This window comes from Vulpes lagopus, chromosome 4 (assembly GCF_018345385.1).
Source record: "Vulpes lagopus strain Blue_001 chromosome 4, ASM1834538v1, whole genome shotgun sequence".
NCBI lineage: Eukaryota > Metazoa > Chordata > Mammalia > Carnivora > Canidae > Vulpes > Vulpes lagopus.
In genome coordinates, this window is record NC_054827.1 from 109,447,301 (window position 1) to 109,460,680 (window position 13,380).

General features: G+C 42.5%; 1 protein-coding gene across 11 annotated transcripts in view; it reads left to right on the plus strand.

Annotated features, from left to right (window-relative positions):
- The window catches only part of AKAP13 (A-kinase anchoring protein 13), a 325,195-nt gene that overhangs the window by 282,107 nt on the left and 29,708 nt on the right, over positions 1–13,380 (plus strand). For all 11 annotated transcript variants that reach the window (XM_041751826.1, XM_041751825.1, XM_041751827.1 and 8 more), the window contains 3 exons: positions 6,577–6,644; positions 8,786–8,852; positions 12,825–12,960. In XM_041751826.1, coding sequence (XP_041607760.1) covers positions 6,577–6,644; positions 8,786–8,852; positions 12,825–12,960 — 271 coding nt within the window. The remainder of the gene's footprint in view (positions 1–6,576; positions 6,645–8,785; positions 8,853–12,824; positions 12,961–13,380) is intronic.

Genomic DNA, 13,380 nt, shown 5'->3' on the forward strand with positions numbered 1-13,380 from the left:
AGAGTAAAATACACATAATTGATTAAAAACAAGAAATTTGTCGTTTAAGGAAAAGGAAGGTAAAAGAACAGCCTGATCAGTGAATTGGTTCTTACTCAAGCAGAGCACTTCTGTTGCATTCTGTTTACCAGTGTTCTTATGAGAAATGCTGTTCATGAGCCCTTTGGCTAAGATGATGAGGCTCTTGTCTGTGGCTTTCCTCTTGTTCGGCACATCAGCTCTGTGGTTATTACACCAGCTACAAAGAACATTTTACGTGCCTTGTAGCTAATAAGCTCTATCAGTCCAGACCACGATGTTTCATACTCCCTGGAGATTTTAAACAAAAAAAGTTGTAGAAAGAATTGTGGACCATGTATTTCTAAACTCATACTGAAATGGTTTGTTGTTATTGTTTCCACTGTCGTTCGTTTTAGTTTTAGTTTCCTGGCTTAGGGTTGAAATGATAGGAAGCAGTTGCACCCTTCTGTCCTTAAAGGGAACCCTTCAGCCTGTTCTTGAGAAGGATCAGAGAATTTTCCCTACATCAGTTTTACTGCTCAGACATGCATCTGTGAGGCAGGAGTTCTGGCATTTTCCCTAAGGATGATCAGTGACATAGGGCGGGAAGGTCCCTCACTTCAGAACGCAGCTCAGACAGGTGAATCCTTCCATTTGTGGCAGTCCTTGTACCCCTGCCATTCTTTGTTTCCAGCTCCATTCAGCAGGGCCAGTCCTCTTACCCTTTGGTAAAGGGGATTTTTTTTTTTTTTTTTAAACTGGCTGCTTTTTGTTTTTCTGCTGAAAGAGAAACAACGTGTCACATATAACAACAGTTCACTACAGATCTGTGGCAGTTGGTGGCAGAGGTTAAAAAAAAAAACAAAACAGATGGATGATATTTCCCAGTTACGTGAGTTTTCCTTCACATTTTTTTGTCTCTTGCCTCCTTGTAGTAGAAAAAAAGAAGTTGTTGAAGGCTGGGCTTTTTGCATTTAAGTTCGGGAAATCTTTTTTTTTTTTTTTTTTTTTTTTTTTAGTTTTTTTTTTTTTTAGTTTTTTTTAAGTTCGGGAAATCTAATTAAGAGTCGGCTCTGTTCTCATAAACCACTGTGCTGAGACTTTTTTGAATAGCTTTGAAAAATGAAAGTATATTGCTTACTGCTATAAGGAAATCTTGTTCTTTTAAATAAATAAATAATTAAAGGCCAAATAGTTCTTTGATCTCCCTAACAACATGGTATGGTTTGTGACAGAGCGCCTGACAATATATTGGATTTGTCTTTGGTTCTTCTGTTCTTGGTAGTTATCTGTGTTCCAAAACCAAGAATAAAGTTTTAATGTGACTTTGGGTGATGTCAGAGGGACCAGAGTTTCTAAAGCACACACACACACACACACACACACACACACACACACCACTAAAACTGACTGCCAACCAAGTCCAGGACAACTTGGTAACAAGTTGACTGTTTTTCAAGTAGGTATTTGAGTATATTAGGCAGATAGCCATGAGAATTATTTATCACCAAGACTTATGATCCCATCAGCACATTACAATTTTAGCTGGGTTAGAGGTTTTGGGGGCCTGTCTCTGCTAAAAAGGGAATGTATATGAAGAGGTGTTTCCTAGAAGTACATTTTAGTGTTATATCTGCGTGTATGATTCATCAGTTGGAGTTGTCTTTTAAACCTCCAACACTGGCCTGAGAACTTGAATATTACTGAAGTCTGTGAAAAGTGATGACACCACCTCTTTCAAAATCGCCTTTGCTTAATTCTGTCGGGTGATAGAATGGATTGGGGAGAAAGGCATAGGCAGAATGTTCTCTGGAGACAGGTCATGTCCCAGTGTGCTAACTCTTGTGGTTAAGCTGTCTCTTGTAGATCAGAATTAGTGGGAAATCCCACTTCCTGGTGCCCATAGATGATGAAAAACAGTATTGATTTGCATTGAAGCAGAGAAGAAAATGCACTTTTGTAACTGGAATAGAAAACCATAGAAGCTGATTGAAAAATTGCTTTTAATTGAGAGTCACTAGAGGTGGGTGAGGGGATGGGGTAATTGGTGGTCGACGTTAAGAAGGGCACTTGATGTAATGAGCACTGGGTGTGGCATAAGAGTGTGTCACTGAACTCTCTACCTCTGAAACTAATAATACAGTGTGTATGTTAGTTGAATTTAAATTTAAAAAAACTAAAAGTGAACTAGAAAAAAAAAGGAAAATTGTTTTTTTTTTTAAGTTATCTCAACTATGATTGACTTTTTTAAATGATAAGGAAATGTTTATAAGAAAATCCAAGGAACTTTGGAGGATATTGGAATGCAATATACTGGGGTCTTGGTTTTTTAAAATACTAGTTCAAAGCTCTACATTAATAATGTAACAACACATTAATAATGTAACAACACCTGTGTACTCACCAGTCAACATGAAAAAGTAGTAACATTTGGTTATATTGCTTCGGGTTATTTTTCAATTTTGAAGAAATAAACCATTAAAGTCTAATCCCCCCCATATTTCCCTTCCCAACCCTCTTTCTCTCTCCCCAAGGATAAGCACTGTCATGAATTTAGTGTATACATAGTCTGTATTTTACAATTTTATTTCCGGTGTAAGTAACATTTAATTTGTTTTAGTTTATATAAATGGTATCCTACACTATGTCTCATTCTGTAAAATCTACACATCTCTAGAGGATCCAGAGTATTGAAACTGATTAATCTAGACGATTGACTTCTAACTCTTGTATGGTATTCCATTTTATGAATATATCAAATCTGTCCCACTACTAAGTCAGTTGGGTCATTTCCAATTTCTTCTGTAAGTAGGACTCCAGGGAACATCCCTTTGTGCCTGTATGTATGTATGTATGTCTTCCTGTACTTGTATATACACCAGGGGAATCGCTAAGTCATAAAGTGGGCACATTGTCAGCTTAACCACATATTGCCAAAAGGTACCAACTTTCTAGACCCTCGGCAGATGCTGAGAGTTCCTACACTGCCATTTCTTCACCAGTATCTAGAATTGGCAGACTTTTATCCAATTCAGTTGCACACAAAATGGTATTTCTCTGTTTCAGTTTGCATTTCCTTGATTTCTAGAGAGATCAAGCACTGTTTTGTGTCGTGAATGGCCTGTTCATGTTCTGTACAACTTTTCTATTGCTTTTTGTCTTTTATGAAAAATCTTTAACACTTTCAAGATGCAGTTATTGTGTGTGGCAGTACATTTAATTTCATTTCAAAGTGTGTGGTTTTCCTTGTCCTTGATATGGATTTGTTAGTTTCCTCATATGCTTATCTCCTATATTGTAAAGCGTATTTTGTTAAGTAGAAGGAAGCAAACGAGAGGTTCTCCTAAGCAAGACTCTAAGAGGGAAGAAAGAGGAATAGGATTAAAGAACATTAATTTGAAACATTTCAGCTGAGCAGGGATTCGTGAAAGAGGAAAGATGGCGAGGGGAGCTCTGAAGTTTATGTATGGAAGAGATGATGAGTCAGCTAGGCCCTTGGAACAGGGCGGCTCCATACTTCCCGGCATCTGTGTGGCGAGTAAGGATAGTGTGCAGATGGGAGAATGCTCCTGTCTCACTGGAAAATGACTGTAGGAATTTGTCTCCACAACTATGTTGTGTGCTTTTGCTGTAGGTCCAGCATGGAGCTCACCCACCCACCTCTGTCCCCTCTTCAGACATCTAGTGCTTACTGTGGGCCAGGAACTAGGGATAGAGATCTAAAAATTGTAAAATACAAAGTGAGACTCGCTCAAGGAGTTTTCTATCCAGTGTGACAGTACAACCAGTATAGTACAGTATCATAATGGAGGCAAGCAGGGAATGGCAGAAGTACAGAGGTGGGGGGATCTTTTCTTCCTTGGGTGAGTCAGAGAGGACTGCATAGAGCTGAGTCGCACTGACCCAGTCAGGAGAAGGGACACAAGCACAAAAGACTTTGTTCAGGGCTCACAGGCAGGCCATATCAAGCCAAGGAAGAAACTTGAGCTTTATCCTAAAGATGATGGGGAGCCATTGAAGAGTTTCTGGGAAATGAGTAGCAAAAACAATTTTTAAATACAAATCAATAAAGACATATGGTCTAGCCCACCTATTGGTTCTTTGGCCTTTCCTAAACTGCATGAAGTTTTCGGCCAAGCTTCACAGGGGCCTAGATCCTGGAACAGGAGTTACATTGCATGATGTGAAGAGGGGCATAGCCACATCGGTATCTCAGGAGTTACATGGATTTCTATTTGTGGTTCTACTTTTTCTCTCAGTAATAAAACAATGACTTCTTTATCAAATTTTTTTTCTTTATCAAAATTGATCTGTATTTTCAAGTCACAGAGAACTGGACAAATTAATGACGGCCAGTGGTTTCCGGTTCTTAAGAGAAACATCCTCATAGTGTTTACTTTTGCTGATTAGAATGAGTCACTCCCCAGGGGTCTCTTTCTGCAGAGGCCTCCTTATGCCCAGAAAGGGACATTGCTGAGAAATCCCGGCATTCCTGTTGAGTAGTACATAAGCTCTGTCTCACTGCTGACCTCTAGAGTAGCTTCACCACTTTCATGGAGATGACCACAGACGGTAGAAATTATAAGAAGCATGGCATCCAAATCACTAACTTGCAGTCTGTTTCTGGAGAAGAATGCAATGGGGGGGGCAAGACCTTCTTCATTCTTCGTTGCCTCTCAGCTTTTTTTTGTCCACAAAAAAAAAAAAAAAAACCTTCCAGTATTTCTTCTTGTTGATGCCACCATGAGCCCTTTCCAGGAGTGCCTGACCTTGTTTTGCCATTGGTAGAAGAGCTTAGATGACTCTTCAGGTGTGTTAACAGAAAGGTGGCCAGACCATGAATGCCACATGGAGTGGAGCTAGAAGAGGTTAGTTAGACAGGGGACAGAGGCAGGCCTAGGAGCAAAAGGCCGAGAATAAAGCCTTACCCCACCCCTAGGACTCCAGACTAGTTCCAGCTTTGTGGGCCATCCTGTTGACAAAAGCAGATAGCTTTTGTGATAGCCTGATATCCTGATATCGTGATAGCCTCTGGGTAGTGGTGGCCTCTGTCAAGACTCTCCAGGTGAGGCCCTTCCCTGAATGTAACATACTAGGTGGCTGGGGCTACCCTACTAATAATTCAGATGACACAGAAGTTGAAATCTTCAGCTGCATGAACCTTGTGGGACAGTCCAGTGGGACTCACTTTGAAAAATTAACCCTTTTTTCAAGAGATGTAACATAAAGAGTCTTAGGGAATCATAGGCTGAAGGAACTTGGGGGAAAGTGTAGACCCTCCTCTCATTTACTAGATGGGGAAACTGGGGTAAGGACAGACTTGCATGGGTCACACTAACTCGCAGAGCCAGTTGGTGTTTCACATTCTATAATCAATGTAGTATCAGGGCATTTGCCTTTTGGATAAAAAAGACCTAGCAGGGTCTAAACTAGACATGTGAATAGGAGCCATGAGCTAGGCACTGTGGTAGAAAGACTTAAAGATTGAGCAATAGATGAAGGGTCCCTGCCTTAGAAGAGCACTCCATGGAGGAAAAAAACGTAAGACCATCACAGTATGGTGTGACAGGTGGTATTACCAAAGAGATCCGTGAACCAAGGAGACATCATGGGAGCAACTGTTGAGGAAGGGCCTGTGGGGAGAGGCCCCTGGGGCCTGGGGTTCTGGCAGTCTATTCTAGTGTCCTATCCTCCCCATCATCACTCCCCTCTTCCCACATCCATACGTGTGAGCTAAGAGAGTGTCTTGGCCCACAGTGAGTGAGTTGAGGCTGTCAGGACCTGTGGTGTTGGGTTGATTTTTTTCAGGGAGCCTTCCCCTGGAAACGCTTTTGTCACCGGGTGTCCCCACAGATCTTTTGTTTCTGCTTCCCCTCTGGCCTCCTGGCACAGTTATATCTTACGACTTCATAGCAGCAGTAAGAGCTGACAGCGACCATTCTGAGGCACAGAGAGGGCTGAGTTTTTACATCAGTGGCTGTGGAGCCAAGGGAGAAGAAGTAAGGGTTGAGGTTCATGTCCTTGACAGAAGTGGTCTCCCCTCCATCTTTCCGGAAGTCTCCCACTTTATCTTGAGTACAGATTCCAAGGTGTGCCTGGGGTAGTTCTGGTGACCTTTCTTTTGTCTCCTGACTCTAGCTGGGTTGCAGAAAGCTCAGAGTGGATAAGATCCCAAACAGAAGGACATAGACAGGTAGACTCTGAGGTTCACACTCTGCCTCTGGCAAAAGCATACGTACTTCCCAGGTCCTGGTCAGGGGCTCTCTGTTCATGGATTTGTCTATGACTCTCATTTCACTTGTTGACAGCAGGCACTTCTCTTGTCGTTTTGCGTCGTTGCCTCTCAGCTTCCTGCCTGAGAAGCTCCAGACTTCTAGTTTCCGTTAATCAGAAATCACATCTGCTCTCATTTCTCCTCCTCCCCATGACATCACACGCCTGCTTTCTGGAAGGGGACTGCAGTGTGTAATTCCAGTTAGAGCCGCATTGTGATATGCAAGTGACTTCACTTGGGAAGTCAGAGTCTAAGATCTGTTTGCTTGGCCCAAGTCACCTGGGGCTTTGCTTGTTTTTCAGGTTGCAGTGCTTTTGTCCACAAAGGCTGTAGAGAAAGCCTGGCCTCCTGTGCAAAGGTCAAAATGAAGGTAAGACATTACTCGGAATGGGGAGAGTCCTGGTTGGGGTTTTTGTTTATTGTGATCATTGAGACCAAAACAAACAATATTTCTCTAAGGCCACCGAGTTTCTTAACACACTCGGGTATCTGAGGCTTTTGGAAAAGAAAATGCTTTCAGAATTCCGTGTTAAATACACATCTCTGAGTTTCTAATGTCCCTGTGTCGTTGTTAAAGTGGTTTTGTTCTTAACTGTGTGTGCAGGCCTGCTCTGCTGTTCACACACCCGGCTCCCCTGGGGCCACCCTGAGGGCAGCAGGTGGCATTCAGGGGCTCTGACCTGCTGAGGAGTGTGAGAGTTTGACACGGCCTGCCCGGCAGCACTTTTGTCCATGGGTTACAGAGCACTTGTCTCTGGTCATGTGACACAAGAACAGGAAGTGAGTGGAGGTATCTGCCCGGGAGGTGCATGCTATGTAATAATGGGCACCACTTATCAAGTGGCCCTAAAGAGAGAGGGTTTGGGGGTCTACCTTCTAAATAGCCTCCGTGGTTTTCAGTGTTGTAGTCACCCATAAATAAATGTCCTTCTGTCCTTGTCAGGAAAACACTCCAGCTCCATCTACATGATACTTAGTATGCTGTGCACTTTAGCAGTAAGCAAACATTACGTAATGCAGTGGCCTCACACCTGGATGAATGTGCATTAGAGTCCCCTCAGAGACTTTTGCAAGAGACCACTTACTGCATCCCTCTTCCCGGGTTGCACATCCTGGGGTGGGGCCCGGGAATTTGCATTTCTAGTCAGTTCCCAGATGATGCAGTTGCTACAAGTCTAAATGAGCATAAAAACGATACACTTCTGTACCCCAGATTTTATCAGGCTGGGGATATAAATTTTGTTTGGCTCTGGAAGTATTTGTTGTTGTTGATGCAGTTATTTGAAGAAATCACATTTCATATCAATTTAGATTCTAATTTCTCCTTTAAAAATTGGATGACCTCAAAAAAGGAAAATTGGAAGATCTCACAACCCTGGTTATTTCCTCTTACCCAGCAGTCTCCGTTTTCACCTTGCTCTTTTTTCCTACTCTCCATAGTACTTCTCACCTTCTCAGAGTCTCTATTTAACAGCTTGTATCTACTTACTACATTTATTTTGTGTAATCTGTACCTTCCCCCCACTAGAATGTAAGCACCAAACTTGCCAAGCAGTCTCAAGTCAGGAATGTTTGATCCGTTGATAGATCTGAGGCATCCAGCACGGAGTCTGGTTGTCTAGGTCCCTGAATGTTGGGCAGATGGATAGAAAGTGGTAATCCACGGGGGCTGAGAGGCTGCTGCTTCCTCAACAGGATGTGTAGGTTCCCCCCACCCCCGGCCTTGCCTCCTTCACTTGTTGCCTGCCTAACCCCATGGGCACTGAGTTTGTGATCTGACGAGACTTAGAGCTACTAGGAATGTACTAAGCTCTGTAGAACACTAATGATAGGGATGTAGCATCTCCCTTATAAGAGAACACAGCCTGAAAGAGGAGTTCCATTTCTAAATTGGAAGTAGCCTGATTTATCTCAGAGTAATTGGCTCACTCTAATTTCTCACAGTGTTTCTATCACATTCTACAACAAAAGTCTCAACTGAAATTAGTACTTTACATAAGGACTATTTAGTACTTTTATTAATGCTAGTCACTTGGAGAAACAAATGAAAAAAAGCACAGGGGCTGCTCTTCAGGAACTAAGTGGGGGAAGAGATGGCAGGCAGTGGGGGGAGAGATGGCAGGCAGACAGTGACCATAAACAAGGGGGAAACTGTGGAGGTCTGTGCGTGATTCTCGGGACTACCAGGCTCTGCCTTGGATGAGGAGAAGAAAGAAGGTGATGGGTGGCTTTACCCAGGAGATGGTTCTCACATTGTCTTGGAATTGAGGAATGCCCTGAGGTGAAGAGGCACAGGGTGTTCCAGGGGGGAAAGCAGCATTTTGGGGGTCATGCACTTGGCAGGCTCAGAGGAGAGCCTGTGGGGGTGACTGGAGGGATGGTGAGTACCATTGGCCAGGAGCCCAGCTGGAGCGCTGTCCCTGCTCTCTCCTGGCTCTGGGCTTCTTGAGACCTGACAGAAGATAAATTGTGGATGCAGTCCTCATGTATTTATTTTCCTTTCTCCTTCAGCAGCCCAGAGGAAGCCTCCAGGCCCAGGACACATCCTCACTGCCCACAGTCATCATGCGGAGCAAGCGTAAGTCACTCAGCCGTCCTCTCTGCCAGCTCTTTTGACTCTCTGGTTCAGGACTTAAAAATGTTTTTGTAATATTTGTTTGTTACTCTTAAGACTTGAGTATTTATTTTGTGGTTATTTAGAGAAGACTGCAGATTATTGTCCAAAAGCCGAATGTTTTACCATCACATGCCCTTGGAAGGCTTCTAGAATAGTGTGTATATTCACTTGAGAGGCAGCCCTATTTCCATGTGGTTCAGCAGGTGAAATTTCATGCATCTCCAAGTTCTCTTCCATGAGTTGACAATTATGCATGTTTTTAACACCTACAGTTATACAAGGGAAAAAGAGATCTTGCTGATCAAACTTCTTAGTTTATAAACTGTAAAGTGAAGTAAGTAGTTCTCTTTCTTCCTCCAGGGCCTTCAGGTGGTACACAGAATCGAGTCAATCACAGAGTACTGTCCTGTCCTCACCAGTGCAAGGCTCCACTTTGGTGTTACCTCCTCTTTGCATTATCACCTCCCTCTGTAGCGCCCCCTGTGGTTAGTTAACATGTATCTTTCTGATCGGTTCTCTTTACACATCCATCGCTGAAAATACCTCTTACTGTTTTGTGTGTGTTTTAATATTTTTTTTAAAGATTTTATTTATTTATTCATGATAGTTACAGAGAGAGAGAGACAGAGAGGCAGAGACACAGACAGAGGGAGAAGCGGGCTCCATGCAGAGAGCCCGACGTGGGATTCGATCCCGGGTCTCCAGGATCGCGCCCCGGGCCAAAGGCAGGCGCCAAACCGCTGCGCCACCCAGGGATCCCTGTTTTGTGTGTTGCATTTATATTAGATAGGACTTAGGCTTATTCATTCTGCTTTTTTCTCAGTCTGTCATTTTCAGATCTATGCATGTTTTTATGGATAAGCTGTTGTTTCAGACTGCTGCATGGTATTCTCTCATAAACCTGTTCCACAATTTAATTATCAGTTCCCCCAAAGATGGATATCTAAGTCATTTCCAACTACTACCATAAATAATGCAGTACTGAGTGTCTTCTTAATTGGCTCTATGGGAACCCCTGTGGGACTTACCCTAAGGCAGTGTTTTTCAAAGTGTATTTCCTGGATCAATAATAAGTGTGCATTCGTGGACCCTATTGAGACCTAAATCAGAAATTCAGAGGTAGAGCCCATGATCTATGTTTGAATTGATCACCCAGGTAAGTCTGATGCAGACTCAAGCATGAGAACCACTATTCCACACCTCATTGCTCTGAGTTCTTCCAGAAGCATGTGGATTCTGTTTAGGTAGATTAAGTTTGTTTACTGTCAATCGCTGCAGGTAGATGCCTATAAGAGAAGTTTCACCAGGCCCACACCCACTTTAATTGGTGATCCAACCCATTCCAAAACCTTTTACCAGTCTGATCTTCCTTAAACATTTTTTCTGGGACATTGTCCTTTGTTTCAGAAATCTATTTTCTTTCACATCAGATGAAATGATACCTTTAAGGGGGATCCCTGGGTGGCTCAGCGGTTTAGCGCCTGCATTTGGCCCAGGGCATGATCCTGGAGACCCGGGATCGAGTCCCACATCGGGCTCCCGGTGCATGGAGCCTGCTTCTCCCTCTGCCTGTGTCTCTGCCTCTCTCTCTCTCTCTATGTGTGTGACTATCATGAATAAATAAAAATTTTTAAAAAAACCTTTTAAAAAAATAAAATAAAAAAATAAAAAAATACCTATTATATGTCAAGTTGTCAGGTTACATGTGTTACCTCTGACCCCCACAAATATTCTTACCGTTCTACCCCCGCTGACGCAGTATGGTGGTTAAGAGTACAGATTGTAGATTCAAGTCTTATGAGTTTGAGTCCCAGCACTGCCACTCAGTGTAACCTTGGGTATTTACTATATCCGCACTCCATACTTCATTTTCCTCCTCTGTAAACAGAGGGTAAAAGTTTCAGTGGGTGGTCATCAGGTTTAAATGAGATCACACCTATAAAGAACCCAATAGGCCTCCTTTAGTGTTAGCTTTAGCTATTGTCATCATCCCCACAAATAGGGAAACTGAGGCTCAGTGATATTACATCAGTTCCCTGAGTGAAATAGGGATTGGTTTCAAACAAGGGAAGGCTGTACATTGACTGCCTGATTCTGTCCTTTACAAACAAAGTTGTTCTTGGGGGTACCTGAGTGCCTCAGTCAACTCTTGATCTTGGGGTTGTGAGTTCGAGATCCATGTTAAGGGTGGAGATTACTTTAAAAATTAAAAAAAAAATAGAGTTGTTCTTTATCACTTTTATGGTTCTGCATAGCATGACTTCATTCTGTTTCCCTAGCCTTTTCTACTGATTCTTTATATACATCTTTCTGTCTTTCTTTTTTCCTCTCCTACTTAATGTCATACCACATGATCCTTTCTGCCTTCATTGACATCGTTCTCCTTGTCAGAATGTCCTCTTTTCCCTTTGACCTACCCACATCCTCCATTCTTCAGTAACCAGTGTCTCTTCCTTAGGTTTTATCCACTCACTGACCTCCCTCCTAAAATACCGAGGGTGTGCCCCAGGCCCTTAGACCCTGGAGCATGTTCCCTTCTCTGCTGGCTGCTCTTACTCCCTGTTGGGGCAGGGCCCATGTCTCCTGCTCCGTGTGTGCTTCCTGCAGGAAGGATCTGGTTATGCGGTAGTATAGTGTGTTTCTGGTGTTTTGTTGTATCACCTTCTTCTAAATAGAATTTGAATTGGAAATTAATGGTTTTATTAATTTTTATTAAGTCAGAAACATCCTGCAATATCATAAAGTTATAACAGCTGCCCTAGTCTTATTTCCTCCAGCTCTTGAGACTCCCGGGGAGGGACAGATAATACAGCTCGTGTCTGGGGCATGAGCTCAGTTACCAAGGAAAAATAATTTGTTGCCCGAATGCCAGTGTGACCACTTGAGCATAAAATTAGAGCTCCAGCTTCCTCTCTGGTCATGTTCAGAGAACCACACAGTATGAGAACAGCTTCACTATGTGACATTAAATGGAGTGTTATATTTTCCTCAGCTTGAATTAAAGAAATTGGTCAAAATCTTTGTTCTCAGGCAACATACAGAAGAATCCCTTGGGGAGCTGGTAAAATGTGTGGACTCCCAGGTCCCACTCCCAAGGGCCCAAAGGATTGGGAGTTTGCATATCTGACAGGCACCTCCTATATGGCCGGGTAGGCACTGGCCTCTCTCATCTTGTGGTTCTTTTTATCCTTAAGATTCTTTCAATTTCATTTTATTTTACTTTGAATTATTTTCTTTGTTTAAATATATTACTACCCATGATTCTTTATCCTCATTCCCCAATATATTTATCTTCTCCAAGTTTCTTTATTAAATAAAGCAAATCCTAATTTGGCTTATTTTTCTTTTTTTAAACATGAAAGTCTAAAAAGTTTGTCCTGGGCCTTGTCTTTTTTCCCCATTACAGTATTATCTTGGAGCTGCATCAGTTCGTGGAGAGTGTCTTCATTTTTTTTAAAGCTACATAGGATTTTAGTGTATGATGTACCATAGTTTGTGAATTGATCTTTTGATATTCATTTGTTTCCTTGCTGGTATTTTGCTTTTACCAACAGCATTTCACTGAATAACTTTGGACATACGTCCTTTCAAGCATTACAAGTGTATCTCGTAGAATAAATATATCCAGGGTGCCAGACTGGCTCACTCTTGATCTTGGGGTCGTGAGTTCAGGCCCCACGTTGGGAGTAGAGATTACATTTTTTAAAAGGGGGGGGTAGAATAAATATATCTTAAAATTAGATTACTGGATCAAAGGATCTAGGCAGTTTCAATAGATATTGCCAGATTGTCCTCCATAGAGTGTTTGTATCCACTTACATTCCCAGGGCAAATCTGCTTTAAAAAAATTTGCTTCTGTTTGACACTTGTCAGATGAGTCACTACTCATGAGCTTGATACACCACTCATTTGATGTCCTCTCTTCCTTTATAGCTTCACAGCCCAAGGAGCGTCCTCGGTCTGCAGTCCTCCTGGCAGATGAAGCCACTGCCATTCCCATGTTTGCCAATAGACGGTCCCAACAGAGTATCTCACTCTCCAAAAGTGTCTCCATACAGAACATTGCTGGGTAAGTGGGGATTCATAGATACAGCACAGTTGACATCTAGGTGACAGGAGTTTATTTTTTCTTTTAATTTTTAAAAATTTTATTTAAGTTCAATTTGCCAACATATAGCATAACACCCAATACTCATCTCGCCAAGTGCCCCCCTCAGTGCCCGTCACCCACCTCCCCACCTCCCCTTCCACTACCCCTTGTTCATTTCCCCGAGTTAGGAGTCTCTCATGTTCTGTCACCCTGTACGATTTTTCCCACTCATTTTCCTTCCTTTCCCCTTATTCCCTTTCTCTATTTTTGTCCCCTGTATGAGTGAAACCATATAATGATTGTCCTTCTCCAGTTGACTTGTTTCACTCAGCGTAATACCCTCCAGTTCCATCCACGTCGAAGCAAATGGTGGGTATTCGTCCTTCCTGATGACTGAGT